Here is a 17,681-nt window from a genome sequence, read left to right as displayed (position 1 = left end):
GTACAGAATAGGATTTAGAGTAAGACCGTCTGTGAGAAGATTTTTTTTCTCTCACGCATTCCAGCAAACTTGGTAAAGGCCCAGGCTTTCCTGAAGTGTGTTTCAGACCTGGAGTTATTGGGGGTAATAATGCCAGTTGCGTTTCAGGAACAGGATCTGGGGTTTTATTCAAATCTATTCATTGTCCCAAAGAAAGTAATTTCATTCAGACCAGTTTTGGATCTAAAAATTTTGAATCGATATGTAAGAGTACCAACTTTCAAAATGGTGACTATAAGGTCTATTCTGCTTTTTGTTCAGCAAGGGCATTATATGCCCACAATAGACTTACAGGATGCATATCTTCATATTCCGATTCATCCAGATTGCTTTCAATTTCTGAGATTCTCTTTTTTTAGACAAGCATTACCAATTTGTTGCTCTTCCTTTTTGGCCTAGCTACAGCTCTGGGAATCTTTTCAAAGGTTCTTGGTGTCCTACTCTCAGAGAGCGGGGTGTTGTGGTGTTTCCTTATTTGGACTATATCTTGGTACTTGCTCAGTCTTTACGTTCTGCAGAATCTCACACAAATCAACTACTGTTGTTTCTCCAAAGACATGGTTGGAGGATCAATTTACCAAAAAGTTCCTTGATGCCTCAGACAAGGGTCACCTTTTTAGGTTTCCAAATAGATTCAGTGTCCATGACTCTGTCTCGAACAGACAGGAGACAATTTAAAATTGGTTTCAGCTTGTCGGAACCTTCAGTTTCTATTATTCCCTTCAGTAGCTATGTGCATGGAAGTTTTAGGTCTCATGACTGCAGCATCGGATGTGATTCTCTCTCGTTTTTTTATGAGACCTCTCCCGCTTTGTATGCTGAATCAATGGTGCAGGGATTATACAAGGATATCACAATTAATATCCTTAAATCCCAGTGTTTGACTATCTCTGACTTGGTGGTTAGATCATCATCGTATAGTTCTAGGGGCCTCTTTTGTTGGTCCAACCTGGACTGTGATCACAACAGATGCGAGTCTTTCAGGATGGGGAGCTGTTTGGGGATCTCTGACAGCACAAGGGGTTTGGAAATCTCAAGAGGCGAGATTGCCAATCAATATTTTGGAACTTCGTGCAATTTTCAGGGCTCTTCAGGCTTGGCCTCTGTTGAAGAGAAAACCGTTCATTTGTTTTCAGACAGACAATATCACAGCAATTATCAGGGTGGGACTCACAGTCCCCTAGCTATGATAGAAGTATCTCTAATACTTTCTTGGGTGGAATCCAGCTCTTGTCTAATTTCTGTGGTACATTTCCCAGGTGTAGACAATTGAGAAGCGGATTATCTCAGCCGTCAGACTTTACATCCGGGGGAGAGGTCTCTCCATCCAGATGTGTTTTCTCAGATTGTTCAGATGTGGGGTTTTCCAGAAATAGATCTGATGGCTTCTCATCTAAACAAGAAACTTCCTAGGTACCTGTCGAGGTCCAGGGATCTTCAGACGGAAGCAGTGGTTGCATTGACACTTCCTTGGTGCTACCAACCTGCTTATATTTTCCTGCCTCTAGTTCTTCTTCCAAGAGTGATATCCAAAATCATCATGGAACAGTCATTTGTATTGCTGGTAGCTCCAGCATGGCCTCACAGGTTTTGGTATACGGATCTTGTTCGGATGTCCAGTTGCCAACCTTGGCCTCTTCCATTTAGGTCGGATATTCTGTCTCAAGGTCCATTTTTTTCCATCAGGATTTCAAATCATTAAATTTGAAGGTATGGGAATTGAACGCCTAGTGCTTAGTCATAGAGGTTTCTCTGACTCAGTGATTAATACTATGTTACAGGCTCGTAAATCTGTTTCTAGAAAGATTTATTATCGAGTTTGGAAGACTTATTTTCATGGTGTTCTTTTCATAAATTCGCTTGGCATTCTTTCAGAATTCCTAGAATTTTACAGTTTCTTCAGGATGGTTTGGATAAGGTTTTGTCTGCAAGTTCCTTGTAGGGACAGATCTTTGCTCTTTCTGTCTTATTTCACAGAAAGATTGCTAAGCTTCCTGATATTCACTGTTTTTAACAGGCTTTGGTTTGTATCAAGCCTGTCATTAAAATCAATCTCTCCTCCTTGGAGTCTTAATTTGGTTTTGAAGGCTTTACAGGTTCTTCCATTTGAGCTTATGCATTCTTTGGATATTAAACTACTTTCTTGGAAAGTGTTGTTCCTTTTAGCTATCTTTTCTGCTAGAAGAGTTTCTGAATTATCTATCTTTATTGTGAATCTCCTTTTCTGTTTTTTCTTCAGGGTAAGGCGGTTTTGTAGACTTCATTTAAATTCTTTCCTAAAGGTTGTGATTTCTAACAACATTAATAGAGAATTTGTTGTCCCTTCCTTGTGTCCTAATCCTAAGAATTCTTTTGAGAAATCCTTACATTCTGTGGATGTGGTAAGAGCTTTGAAATATTTTGTTGAAGCTACTAAAGATTTCAGGAAGACTTCTAGTCTATTTGTTATCTTTTCTGGTTCTAGGAAACGTCAGAGGGCTTCTGACGTTTCCTTGGCTTTGTGATTAAAGCTTTGGTTTCATTCAGCTTATTTGGGGTCGGGTCAAGTCCCGTCTCAGAGAATTACAGCTCATTCTACTAGATCAGTCTCCACTTCATGGGCTTTTAAGAATGAAGCTTCAGTTGATCAGATTTGCAAAGCAGCAACTTGGTCTTCTTTGCATACATTTACTAAATTCTATCATTTTTTATGTATTAATTTATATTTTGGGTTGTGGATTATTTTTTCAGCGAGAAATGGCTGTTTTTATTTTTATCCCTCCCTCTCTAGTGACTCTTGCATGGAGTTCCACATCTTGGGTATTGCTATCCCATACGTCACTAGCTCATGGACTCTTGCCAATTACATGAAAGAAAACATAATTTATGTAAAAACTTACCTGATAAATTAATTTCTTTCATATTGGCAAGAGTCCATGAGGCCCACCCTTCCCTTTTTTGTGGTGGTTATGATTTTTTGTATAAAGCACAATTATTTCCAAATTTCTTTGTTGATGCTTTTTACTTCTTGGCTATTCGTTAAACTGAATTGTGGGTGTGGTGAGGGGTGTATTTATAGGCATTTTGAGGTTTGGGAAACTTTGCCCCTCCTGGTAGGATTGTATATCCCATACGTCACTAGCTCATGGACTCTTGCCAATTACATGAAAGAAAACATAATTTATGTAAGAACTTACCTGATAAATTAATTTCTTTTATATTGGCAAGAGTCCATGAGGCCCACCCTTTTTTGTGGTGGTTTTGATTTTTTGTATAAAGCACAATTATTTCCAAATTTCTTTGTTGATGCTTTTTACTCCTTTCTTTATCACCCCACTTCTTGGCTATTCGTTAAACTGAATTGTGGGTGTGGTGAGGGGTGTATTTATAGGCATGAGGTTTGGGAAACTTTGCCCCTCCTGGTAGGATTGTATATCCCATATGTCACTAGCTCATGGACTCTTGCCAATATGAAAGAAATTAATTTATCAGGTAAGTTCTTACATAAATTATGTTATTCAAGTCCTAGCCAGCAGGAGGAGGCAAAGAGCACCCCAGCAAAGCTGTTGAGTGTAACTTCCCTTACCCATAATCCCCAGTCATTCTCTTTGCCTCTGTCAAAGGAGGTTGTGCGAAGGTGATGTCTGAAGATTTTAATCCTTTTATGGGTATTTTCCCTAGAAGCAAGGATTGGGGTCTAGCTGTGACCACGTCAATCTTTTGAGTTAAAGTAGTGGTGGCTTTTAGCAGTTAGAAGGCGGCGAGGAAGTCTTTTCTTTACTTCTAACATATTGCTACCCCTTTGTTGAAAGCCAGAGTTAGTTACTCTGTTCTTTCTTTTACTACAGGTTCCTGACAGGGAGTGGAGTACCGTTCACACCTAAGTCGCTGTTACCTGCCCTGCAGCTTGATCCACAGGTAAGTGCATTTTCCTTCTAGGTTCTGAAGGATAGCACTTTAGAGGTAAAATCTCTAGTGGATCAAATTTGGGACATATATATATATTGTCTTGGATACACTTTTGGGGCATATTTGCAGGCACTGTGTATGCATAACACTGGCATGGAGAGAGACTAAGGGGTTACGTTTAATCTGTGTGCTTAAGACTTAATTTTATTTGACAAACTGTGTTGGAAAGTTTTTGTCATATAAGTATTTATTGTAAAAGCATATGGCAAGGGGCAGATCTGTTTGTTTGGAGTCCAGACAATAATTAGGCTGTTTAGTCAGTCATTGAGCCTGAGATTTCTTGTCTTATCATCAGATTGTCGATCTGAACTTGTGAATCAGTCTCCTCATCTGGAGAGTTCCCTTGCTAGTGGGTTATTCGACTCCGGTACGGTAGGAGCCTCAGGCATTCTGAAGGTTTTTTTTGTTAAAGTGACGGGTGCCGTTTTTTGGTTTTTATATTTTCAAAGTTTTTTTCAGTGAATTTATTAGTTCTATATATACTATAAATTTTTATTTTATTTTTTGTGGGAACTGATATCTGTAATGGAATCTGAAAAAGTTTCTTCATTTAATATGGATAAATGTTTACTTTGCTTAGAAGTCCCAATTGTACTACCTATGCAATTTTGTTCCAATTGTTTAGCTCAGACCTTAAAATATAAGGATAAGTTAATCCCTTGTGAACCTAATGTCTCTCAGGATATTGCTGTTGTGGATATGCCTCAGCTTTCTCCTCAAACGTCCCAAGCCTTACCAGTTTAGCATACAATGCCTTGCGTGTCCTCTTAACCTCCTGGGGGTGTATATTTGTCAGGGGATTTTGCTGCGCATATAACTTCTGCTGTATCACCGGCTTTGTCTGCTTTCCCTACCATGGGTAAGTGTAAGAGGGAAATCTAAATTATCTGCTAATAAGGCTTCTGATCCCTCTAATTCTGAGCTGGTCAACCTTTCTCATTTGTCTGAGGAGCATACTTCAGTAGCTTCTGAAGGTGAAATCTCAGACTCTGACACTTTGGCAGACAAATCTTCAGAATCTCAAGAGATAAATTTTAGATTTAAGCTAGAACACCTCCGGTTATTACTGAAGGAGGTCTTAGCTACTTTAGATGACTCCGAACCTTCGGCTGCTGTCAACCCCACAAAGTCTTTTAAACTGGATAGTGTTTATGATTCTCAATCTTCTGAGGAGGTTTTTTTCTGTTCCAAGGAAGATGTCTGAAATTATAGCTCAGGAATAGTATAAGCCAGGGGTTCCTTTTTCCCCTTCCCCTGCTTTTAAAAAGATGTTTCCTGTTGCTGACTCTATTCGCGACTCCTGGCGCACTGTGCCTAAAGTAGGAGATATTTCTACTCTTGCTAAGAGAACTACCATTCCTAAAGAGGATAGTTGCACTTTTAAGGATCCTATGGATAAGAAGCTAGAGGCTTACTTTAAAAAGATGTATATCCATCAAGGATTACAGTGGCAACCTGTATCGAGTATAGCCACGGTTGCGGGAGCAGCATCTTATTGGTGTGATGCCTTGTCTGATCTTATTACAGAGGAAACTACGGTAGAGGAAATCCAAGATAGGATTAAAGCTCTCAAACTAGCCAATACTTTTATCTGTGATGCCAATATGCAGATAATTAGACTGGGAGCTAAGATGTCTAGCTTCACTGTACTAGCACGCAGGGCTCTGTGGTTAAAGTCCTGGTCGGCTGATGTTTCTTCCAAGGGCAAGCTTTTGGCTTTACCTTATTAGGGTTAGACTCTGTTTGGTCCTGGTCTGGCGGAAATCATTTCAGAGATTGCGTGTTGATAAGCGTTCTTTCTTGCCTCAGTCCTCAGGGACTGTGGTCTCGGGAAGAGTCCTCTCTTCCCATAAACATCTTAGAGTTAAGAGCTATCTTCAATGCCCTATCAGAGTGGCCTTAACTGTCTTTAGTCCGGTTTATCAAATTCCAGTCTGACAACATCACCTCAGTGGCTTACATCAACCACCAGGGAGGGACTCGAGTTCCTTAGCCCTGAAGGAGGTGACTCACATTCTGCAGTGGGCGGAAGCTCATAATTGCCTTCTATCTGCCATTGACATTGCTGTTGTGGACAACTGGAAGGCGGACTTTCTGAGCAGACAGACTTTTCATCCCGGGGAGTGGGATCTCCATCCAAAAGTGTTCTCTCAGATAACCCCCAGGTGGGGAGTTCTAGAGTTAGATCTGATGGCGTCCTGCCAAAACACCAAGGTTCCAAAGTACGGTTCAAGGTCAAGAGATCATCAGGCCGTTGTGATAGATGCTCTAGTGGTTCCTTGGATGTTCTCTCTGGCATATCTGTTTCCTCTGTTTGCTCTCCTTCCACGAGTCATTGCTCGTATCAAACAGGAGAGAGCATGGTGATCCTAATAGCTCCTGCATGGCCTCGCAAAATCTGGTTCGCGGATCTGGTACGGATGTCGTCTCTACCTCCTTGGAGGTTACCTCTGAGGAAGGACCTTCTAATTCAGCAACCTTTCCTCCATCCAAATCTAGATTCTCTGAAGCTAACTGCTTGGAGATTGAACGCCTAATTCTGTCTCAACGTGGTTTTCTGAAGCAGTCATTGAAACTATGCTTCAGGCTCGCAAACCGGTTACTCGCAAGATTTACAATAAGATATGCCATATCTTTATTGGTGTGAATCTAAAGATTTCTCCTGGAGCCGGGTGAGGATTCCCTGGATTTTGTCTTTTCTTCCTGATGGCCTGGAGAAGGGTTTGTCGGTCAATACTCTAAAGGGTCAGATTTCTGTGTTGTCTATCCTTTTGCACAAACGTCTGGCAAACTTACCAGATGTTCAAGCTTTTGTTCAGGCCATGGTTAGAATCAGGCCTGTGTTTAAACCTGTTGCTCCTTGATGGAGCCTTAACCTAGTTCTTAAAGTTTTGCAGCAGGCTCCGTTTGAGCCGATGCATGCTGTTGATATAAAGTTGTTATCTTGGAAGGTTTTGTTTCTCCTTGCTATTTCTTCTGCTCGCAGAGTCTCTGAACTTTCAGCTCTGCAGTGTGATTCCCTGTATCTTATTTTTCATGCAGATAAGGAGGTCCTTCATACTAAATTGGGGTTTCTCCCTAAGGTGGTGTCGGATCGAAACATTAATCAGGAAATTGTTGTTTCTTCTTTTTGTCCTATTCCTTCTTCTCATAAGGAACGTCTTTTGCATAACTTGGATGTTGTGCGGGCTCTAAAATTTTCTGCCCTGTTTGTTGTTTTCTCTGGAAAGCGTAAGGGTCAGAAGGCCACTTCTACTACTCTGTCTCTTTGGTTGAGAAGTTTGATTTGTTTGGCTTATGAGACTGCTGGACAGCAGCCTCTTGAGAGAATTATGGCTCATTCCACTAGGGCTGTCTCCTCTTCTTGGGCTTTCAAAAATGAAGCTTCTTTGGAACAGATTTGCAAGGAAGCTACATGGTCCTCTCTGCATACTTTTTCCAAATTTTACAAATTTGATACTGTTGCCTCAGCTGAGGCCTCCTTTGGGAGAAAGGTTCTTCAAGCGGTGGTGCCTTCTGTTTACGTCGTCCTGCCTTTTTCTCCCTCCCTGTTCATTCTGTGTCCTCTAGCTTGGGTATTGGTTCCCACTAGTAATTGGAATGATGTCGTGGACTCTCCATGTCATAGGAAAGAAAAACAAAAAATTATGCTTACCTGATAAATTTCTTTCTTTCCAGACATAGAGTCCATGACCCCGCCCTCTTTTTAATATATAATTCTGCAATTTTGTTGAGTAAACCTCAGGCACCTTTTCACCCTTGTGTTTCTTCTTTTTCCATTTTCCTTCGAAAGAATGACTGGGGATTATGGGTAAGGGAAGTTACACTTAACAGCTTTGATGGGGTGCTCTTTGCCTCCTCCTGCTGGCCAGGAGTTGAATATCCCACTAGTAATTGGAATGACGTGTGGACTCTCCATGTCCGGAAAGAAAGAAATGTATTAAGTAAGCATAAATTTTGTTTTTCCTCTTTTACACCTAGTTGAGCTGGGTGCAAATTTTTTTCAATGTATCGACAGCCTCCAACAGTGGTATTAACAGTTTGTGCTTTCATTGGAAACCTGGTATACGTTATTGCTTAATGGCTTCTAATAATTTCTATGGAAAGTGAAAATATATTCGGCATGCGGGTGAAGGTATAACACGCCATCAGAAGCAGTTGATAAATGAAATTGCTTCCGACAGCAGTTTTATCGGTTTGTGACCTTGTGTGACAGCTCAATGGAAACCAGCCCTTGGTCGGTATAAGACTCTTAACAAAACATGTTTTTTATAACTAACAAGTGCCTGTTTAAGCCACAAATGAAGCTGTGTAGATGCCAGTACGTGTATGTGCTGCCACTTACCCCTCAGGTGGGCAGCGATTGCTGTCATCTTGTTTGTTCGTGATAGGGGAGAAAAGGGAGGAAGGCTAGTGCGTGTGCAGGTGACAGTGTGTCTAGTAGGAGAGTGGATGATGTGTAACAGAGACACACAACTCCCTTGTTATTAATTAATTAGAATGAGGAGATTTTAAGCTTCAGAATCTCATAACTTATTTCTCAATAAAGAAAAGCAGCAGCCCGTACAGTTTACCTATTTGTCCCCGTGCTAAGCTCTTGTAACAGACTTATAGAAGTATTTTCATGGTTGCTCAAAAAAAGATAAGACATTTTTATTTGGATGCATAATGCAAGGACATTATTAATATATAAATCATTTTATTATTGCATGTTCTGTTTTTGTAATGATAAAATCTAAATGTAATCGTTGTTGAGGCAGAAACCACGTCTGTCTTTTTTCTCTAAATAGAGGCCGAGGCATTGTAGCCAGACAGAAGACGTATAGATATATTGTTCAAGCTATTCCGCTGGGGTCACACCTGCTGACCAACTGTCTGGTCCTTGTCAACTGACCTGGATGCTGAGCATTGTAGCATTGTAAGAAGCACATGTTGTGTAATAGAATGATTTATATATTAATAATGGCCTTGTGGATTATAAGCTCAAGGTAAAGAGTCTGCATTCACAGCTATTGAGGCTATGCAGAGCAGGTGCATGAGTGAGTCTGCTGACACATATTTATGAAGCAGAAACTGCTTCTTTTGCTTCTCTGCCAACTCAGAGATGGTGGAGGTTAATCACCATAACATTGGCTTGTTTGGGGTGATTGACACACCCTGCTCTTGCGCAATAGGTTGTGCAGGGGGGGTTCCACAAGAAAGCTATTGTGTTATGTTAAACTTTGCAGTGTGATGCAGCATCACAAGTGGAGATTACAATCATAATAAATGTTGCTCTATGTCCCATTAAACAGAAACTCATCCGTACGAGAGATAGTAATATATCAAATCCTGCAGCTATAACCCTTCAGCTTCATACTGAACTGCTTAACTTTTGTAACTAATTACTGTAGAGCCAACCTGACAACGTACATCTCACAGCTGCTGGAGAGGTCATCTTTTTCTGTGCATAAGGCTGAAATCCTGTGATCTTTTAACAACACAGTGCGACTTTGTCTTTCTACAAATGTGTCTCATTGTTGTGATAAATTGTCAGCTGTAATAATTTAAAGGCACAGAGACCGAGATGCAAGTTGCCAGCTTGAGTGTGTGAGACTGAAAACAAATGCATGTAAAGCAGGGAAGGAGTGTGGTGTGGAGGTGAATGTAATCATTACGTGTGTAACGCTGTAGCTGGTTCATCGCTGCAATGTGAGTCAGTGTGGGTTGTCCTGGACACAAGAAGGGGCCACGGGGGGAACCTACAGATATTAAGTAAAAACTCATCACCCTCTTCAACACATAATCTTTTCACAGCCACTATAAAAGCCAACAAACGCTCTCGTACACGGACAGACTCCTACTCAGCCGGACAGTCTGTGGGTGAGTTCAGCTCAGAACTTTCCAGTGTCCTCAGAGCCTGAAGATCATTAACTCATTAACTGCAGCATTAAACTAACACGAAAGACTAGTGGTACATGTGACTGTGATTTCACTGTGTCAGCGAGTAGGAACATAAAACGGGGAGCAGCAATATATTCTGCAGCCGGGGAAGGGGATTTATGTATTAAAGGGACATGAAACACAGATAGAGAATACAGCTTTCCAAATGACTTCTATTGTTTCATTTGCTTAGTTCTCTTGGTATCTTTTGTTTAATAGTATGCCTAGGTAGGCTCAGGAGCTGTGAGATAGCTGCTAATTGGTGGCTGCATAAAAAATGCCTCTTGCCGTTGGCTTACCAATGTGTGAGCCAACGGCACCCAGTAATGCATTGCTGCTCCTTCAACAGATGATACCAAGAGAACGAAGCAAAGTGACACTAGAAGTAAATTGAAAAGTTGCTTAAAAATGTATGTTCTGTCTGAATCATAAAAGAAAGATTTTGGGTTTCATGTCCCTTTAAGTCTGAGAGATTCCTCTGACCTGTTGAATTCACTTGAAGACTGAACAGCAAATTAAAGGGAATTATCTAGAAAGAAATCTTTTAGCAGCATTACTTATATTTTATATTATTAAAGTCACATTAAATCACTTTAAATGACTGTAACCTAAGTTTTATTTGTAAAACATTTATTTCCATCTTAATAAGGGAAATATTCTCTGTCCGCAGTTCATCTCTTGTTTTATAACAAGTATTCCAATCCATGTGTGTTACAGTCACATTCTAATGTAATAATAAAATGCCCTAAACATCCAGTTAAACGCACACACCAGACACTGTGTGCTAGTCCTGAGCAGGACAGTGATTGGCTGCTCAGGGGAGGTGATGAATTGCTGCTCCTCAGTGTGAGTTTACCTTTGTGTAATAGGAAAGTGTTCTGTTAAAATAAGTTAATTTTATTGTTACATACAATTGTCCCTTTAACTGTAATCTAAACCAGGGTTCTTCAAACTTTTTTCCCCAAGACCCAGTGCCATGATACCACATTACCTTAGTGACCCTATTTTTATGCTTGATGTGAACATTTCTAAAGTAATATACAACAAGACTGCTGCAATTTTCAGCAAAGTGACTAAAATGTGTTTGTACTTTGTTAAAGGGACACTGAACCCAATTTTTTTATTTTATGATTTAGAAAGAGCATGCAATTTTAAGCAACTTTCTAATTTACTCCTATTATCAGATTTTCTTCGTTCTCTTGCTATCTTTATTTTAAAAAGAATGCATCTAAGCTTTTGTTCACCAAAAATGGGCCGGCATCTAAACTTACATTATTGCATTTCAAATAAAGATACCAAGAGAATGAAGAAAATTTTATAATAAGAGTAAATTACAAAGTTGCTTAAAATGTCATGCTCTATCTGAATCACGAAAGAAAACATTTGGGTTCAGTGTCCCTTTAAGTACAGCACCCCCCTAGTTACCATGATAATCAGGTACTGACTATTTATGTCTCACTTACTAAGCTAAAGAACAATATAGTGAGGTATCCCCTGTATATATTGCCTGTTAGAGGAATGTGTACACTGGCACAAGCTCAGGTGTTTAGGGCAATTGGTTTGACTCTTATTTCTCCAAGAATACAGTGGGCTTCATTCACTCCTTTTACTGATATTCTGGAGAAATGTGGGAGCTTTAGTGAAAGACGTTTTTGAATAAGATGAGAAATGCAGAGACTAAACAGATGTTAGTGAATTTATCCCACTTAGTTAAAGGGACAGTGAAGTCAAAATTAAAGGGATAGAAAGGTCAAAAATGAAATGTGTATAAATGCATTTCAATTTGAAATAGAAGCATTTTTGCAATATACTTATTAGCAACAATGCTTCAGGTAAAGTTATTGTTTTTCTGCGGCATACACACATATGCTGTGAGGGCCTGTGCACCAGTATTCAAGCTCAGGCAGCTGAAGATGGCCTGTTTTACATCTGTGAAGACCTAATTTGTGTCACAGAAGCCACCACTGACTCTCTCAGAAGGTGCAGTGTTTGACCTTTCTATTCCTTTAAACTTTCATTATTCTGATGGATGTCATTTTAACAGTTTTCACAGTTATTTCTACCATCTAATTTGCTTTGTTGTTGTTATATCATTTGATGAAAAGCATACCTAGGTAGACTCAGGAGCAGCAATACCCTACTGTAAACTAGCTGCTGATTGGTGGTTGCACATATATGTCTCTTGTCATTGGCTCTCGAGATCTGATCAGCTAGCTCCCAGTAGTGCATTGCTGCTCTTTCAACAGAGGATACCAAGAGAACAAAACAAATTTGATAATAGAAGTGAATTGGAAAGTTGTTTAAAATTGTATGTTCTATCTGAGTCCTGAAAGAAAAATTTGTGTTTCGTATCCCTTTAAAGGAAAGTGGTTTTGGTCTGGGGACCTGTCAGTCAAACACCAGGAGCAAGTGTATTCATATCTGTTCAGGCTGCAATAATATCTTTATGATGAGTTTTAATAAAGACTCCTATTGGGGCTGAAACATTAACTAATCTTTAATAAAAAAAATCTATGTCCAGTATCATATTTAATTATTGTGGTACTAAACAAGTACAGTACATGCTTAATCTGATATGTGGTCTCTGTACATTCCTCAGAAATGATGGAGACCGTGGAGCTAGGAGAGACGGCGCATAAGAAACCAGGCAGCACCGTTCCTGAATCCATCCACACCTTTAGTAAGTTATACTGTAGTGACTTAGTAAGTTATACTGTAGTGATGTGAGAATCACACCTTTAGGAAGTTATACTGTAGTGACTTAGTATGTTATACTGTAGTGATGTGAGAATCACACCTTTAGTAAGTTATACTGTAGTGATATGAGAATCACACCTTTAGTAAGTTACACTGTAGTGATGTGAGAATCACACCTTTAGTAAGTTATACTGTAGTGATGTGAGAATCACACCTTTAGTAAGTTATACTGTAGTGATATGAGAATCACACCTTTAGTATGTTATACTGTAGTGATGTGAGAATCACACCTTTAGTAAGTTATACTGTAGTGATGTGAGAATCACACCTTTAGTATGTTATACTGTAGTGATATGAGAATCACACCTTTAGTATGTTATACTGTAGTGATGTGAGAATCACACCTTTAGAAAGTTATACTGTAGTGATATGAGAATCACACCTTTAGTAAGTTACACTGTAGTGACGTGAGAATCACACCTTTAGTAAGTTATACTGTAGTGACTTAGTAAGTTACACTGTGGTGACGTGAGAATCACACCTTTAGTAAGTTATACTGTAGTGACTTAGTAAGTTACACTGTGGTGACGTGAGAATCACACCTTTAGTAAGTTATACTGTAGTGATGTGAGAATCACACCTTTAGTAAGTTATACTGTAGTGACATGAGAATCACACCTTTAGTAAGTTATACTGTAGTGATGTGAGAATCACACCTTTAGGAAGTTATACTGTAGTAACTTAGTAAGTTATACTGTAGTGACATGAGAATCACACCTTTAGTAAGTTATACTGTAGTGATGTGAGAATCACACATTTAGTAAGTTATACTGTAGTGATGTGAGAATCACACCTTTAGTAAGTTATACTGTAGTGACATGAGAATCACACCTTTAGTAAGTTATACTGTAGTGATGTGAGAATCACACCTTTAGTAAGTTATACTGTAGTGATGTGAGAATCACACCTTTAGTAAGTTATACTGTAGTGATGTGAGAATCACACCTTTAGTAAGTTATACTGTAGTGATGTGAGAATCACACCTTTAGTAAGTTATACTGTAGTGATGTGAGAATCACACCTTTAGTAAGTTATACTGTAGTGATGTGAGAATCACACCTTTAGTAAGTTATACTGTAGTGATGTGAGAATCACACCTTTAGTAAGTTATACTGTAGTGACATGAGAATCACACCTTTAGTAAGTTATACTGTAGTGACATGAGAATCACACCTTTAGTAAGTTATACTGTAGTGATGTGAGAATCACACCTTTAGGAAGTTATACTGTAGTAACTTAGTAAGTTATACTGTAGTGACATGAGAATCACACCTTTAGTAAGTTATACTGTAGTGATGTGAGAATCACACATTTAGTAAGTTATACTGTAGTGATGTGAGAATCACACCTTTAGTAAGTTATACTGTAGTGACATGAGAATCACACCTTTAGTAAGTTATACTGTAGTGATGTGAGAATCACACCTTTAGTAAGTTATACTGTAGTGATGTGAGAATCACACCTTTAGTAAGTTATACTGTAGTGATGTGAGAATCACACCTTTAATAAGTTATACTGTAGTGATGTGAGAATCACACCTTTAGTAAGTTATACTGTAGTGATGTGAGAATCACACCTTTAGTAAGTTATACTGTAGTGATGTGAGAATCACACCTTTAGTAAGTTATACTGTAGTGATGTGAGAATCACACCTTTAGTAAGTTATACTGTAGTGACATGAGAATCACACCTTTAGTAAGTTATACTGTAGTGACATGAGAATCACACCTTTAGTGAGTTATACTGTAGTGATGTGAGAATCACACCTTTAGGAAGTTATACTGTAGTAACTTAGTAAGCTATACTGTAGTGATGTGAGAATCACACCTTTAGAAAGTTATACTGTAGTGACATGAGAATCACACCTTTAGTAAGTTATACTGTAGTGATGTGAGAATCACACCTTTAGGAAGTTATACTGTAGTAACTTAGTAAGTTATACTGTAGTGACATGAGAATCACACCTTTAGTAAGTTATACTGTAGTGATGTGAGAATCACACCTTTAGTAAGTTATACTGTAGTGACATGAGAATCACACCTTTAGTAAGTTATACTGTAGTGACATGAGAATCACACCTTTAGTAAGTTATACTGTAGGGACGTGAGAATCACACCTTTAGTAAGTTATACTGTAGTGACATGAGAATCACACCTTTAGTAAGTTATACTGTAGTGACATGAGAATCACACCTTTAGTAAGTTATACTGTAGGGACGTGAGAATCACACCTTTAGTAAGTTATACTGTAGTGATATGAGAATCACACCTTTAGAAAGTTATACTGTAGTGACATGAGAATCACACCTTTAGGAAGTTATACTGTAGGGATGTGAGAATCACACCTTTAGTAAGTTATACTGTAGTGACATGAGAATCACACCTTTAGTAAGTTATACTGTAGTGATATGAGAATCACACCTTTAGGAAGTTATACTGTAGTAACTTAGCTATACTGTAGTGATGTGAGAATAACACCTTTAGGAAGTTATACTGTAGTAACTTAGTAAGCTATACTGTAGTGATATGAGAATCACACCTTTAGTAAGTTATACTGTAGTGACATGAGAATCACACCTTTAGTAAGTTATACTGTAGTGACATGAGAATCACACCTTTAGTAAGTTATACTGTAGTGATATGAGAATCACACCTTTAGTAAGTTATACTGTAGTGACATGAGAATCCCACCTTTAGTAAGTTATACTGTAGTGATGTGAGAATCCCACCTTTAGTAAGTTATACTGTAGTGATGTGAGAATCCCACCTTTAGTAAGTTATACTGTAGTGATGTGAGAATCCCACCTTTAGTAAGTTATACTGTAGTGATGTGAGAATCCCACCTTTAGTAAGTTATACTGTAGTGATGTGAGAATCCCACCTTTAGTAAGTTATACTGTAGTGATATGAGAATCACACCTTTAGTAAGTTATACTGTAGTGATGTGAGAATCCCACCTTTAGTAAGTTATACTGTAGTGATGTGAGAATCCCACCTTTAGTAAGTTATACTGTAGTGATGTGAGAATCCCACCTTTAGTAAGTTATACTGTAGTGATATGAGAATCCCACCTTTAGTAAGTTATACTGTAGTGACATGAGAATCACACCTTTAGGAAGTTATACTGTAGTAACTTAGTAAGTTATACTGTAGTGATGTGAGAATCACACCTTTAGGAAGTTATACTGTAGTAACTTAGTAAGTTATACTGTAGTGACATGAGAATCACACCTTTAGTAAGTTATACTGTAGTGATGTGAGAATCACACCTTTAGTAAGTTATACTGTAGTAACTTAGTAAGTTATACTGTAGTGACATGAGAATCACACCTTTAGTAAGTTATACTGTAGTGACATGAGAATCACACCTTTAGTAAGTTATACTGTAGTGATGTGAGAATCACACCTTTAGTAAGTTATACTGTAGTGATGTGAGAATCACACCTTTAGTAAGTTATACTGTAGTGATATGAGAATCACACCTTTAGAAAGTTATACTGTAGTGACATGAGAATCACACCTTTAGGAAGTTATACTGTAGTAACTTAGTAAGCTATACTGTAGTGATGTGAGAATCACACCTTTAGTAAGTTATACTGTAGTAACTTAGTAAGCTATACTGTAGTGATGTGAGAATCACACCTTTAGGAAGTTATACTGTAGTGATGTGAGAATCACACCTTTAGGAAGTTATACTGTAGTGATGTGAGAATCACACCTTTAGTAAGTTATACTGTAGTGATGTGAGAATCACACCTTTAGTAAGTTATACTGTAGTGATGTGAGAATCACACCTTTAGTAAGTTATACTGTAGTGATGTGAGAATCACACCTTTAGTAAGTTATACTGTAGTGATGTGAGAATCACACCTTTAGTAAGTTATACTGTAGTGATGTGAGAATCACACCTTTAGAAAGTTATACTGTAGTGACATGAGAATCACACCTTTAGGAAGTTATACTGTAGTAACTTAGTAAGCTATACTGTAGTGATGTGAGAATCACACCTTTAGGAAGTTATACTGTAGTGATGTGAGAATCACACCTTTAGTAAGTTATACTGTAGTGATGTGAGAATCACACCTTTAGTAAGTTATACTGTAGTGATGTGAGAATCACACCTTTAGTAAGTTATACTGTAGTGATGTGAGAATCACACCTTTAGTAAGTTATACTGTAGTGACATGAGAATCTCACCTTTAGTAAGTTATACTGTAGTGATGTGAGAATCACACCTTTAGTAAGTTACACTGTAGTGACGTGAGAATCACACCTTTAGTAAGTTATACTGTAGTGACTTAGGCCTAGATTTGGAGTTCGGCGGTAGCCGTCAAAACCAGCGTTAGAGGCTCCTAACGCTGGTTTTAGGCTACCGCCGGTATTTGGAGTCAGTGATTAAAGGGTCTAACGCTCACTTTTCAGCCGCGACTTTTCCATACCGCAGATCCCCCTACGCCATTTGCGTATCCTATCTTTTCAATGGGATCTTTCTAACGCCGGTATTTAGAGTCGTTTCTGAAGTGAGCGTTAGAGCTCTAACGACAAAATTCCAGCCGCCTGAAAATAGCCGGAGTTAAGAGCTTTCTGGCTAACGCCGGTTCATAAAGCTCTTAACTACTGTACCCTAAAGTACACTAACACCCATAAACTACCTATGTACCCCTAAACCGAGCTCCCCCCACATCGCCGCCACTCGATTTAAATTTTTAACCCCTAATCTGCCGACCGCCACCTACGTTATACTTATGTACCCCTAATCTGCTGCCCCTAACCCCGCCGACCCCTGTATTACATTTATTAACCCCTAACCTGCCCCCCACAACGTCGCCGCCAGCTACCTACAATAATTAACCCCTAATCTTCCGACCGCAAAGCGCCGCCACCTACGTTATCCCTATGTACCCCTAATCTGCTGCCCCTAACACAGCCGACCCCTATATTATATTTATTAACCCCTAATCTGCCCTCCCTAACATCGCCGACACCTAACTTCAATTATTAACCCCTAATCTGACG

General features: G+C 38.9%; 1 protein-coding gene across 7 annotated transcripts in view; it reads left to right on the top strand.

The window, feature by feature from the left end:
• The window catches only part of MTOR (mechanistic target of rapamycin kinase), a 531,718-nt gene that overhangs the window by 480,372 nt on the left and 33,665 nt on the right, over positions 1-17,681 (top strand). For 6 of the 7 annotated variants that reach the window (XM_053691448.1, XM_053691447.1, XM_053691446.1 and 3 more), the window contains exons 56-57: positions 9,784-9,849; positions 12,509-12,589. In XM_053691448.1, the coding sequence (XP_053547423.1) occupies positions 9,784-9,849; positions 12,509-12,589 (147 nt within the window). The remainder of the gene's footprint in view (positions 1-9,783; positions 9,850-12,508; positions 12,590-17,681) is intronic. The other variant, XM_053691451.1, reaches the window with a different exon arrangement.

The sequence above is a fragment of the Bombina bombina genome, chromosome 8, assembly GCF_027579735.1.
Source record: "Bombina bombina isolate aBomBom1 chromosome 8, aBomBom1.pri, whole genome shotgun sequence".
In the NCBI taxonomy this organism is placed as follows: Eukaryota; Metazoa; Chordata; class Amphibia; order Anura; family Bombinatoridae; genus Bombina; species Bombina bombina.
The sequence above is the reverse complement of the archived record's forward strand: the minus strand, read 5'-3'. Positions and strand labels throughout refer to the sequence as shown.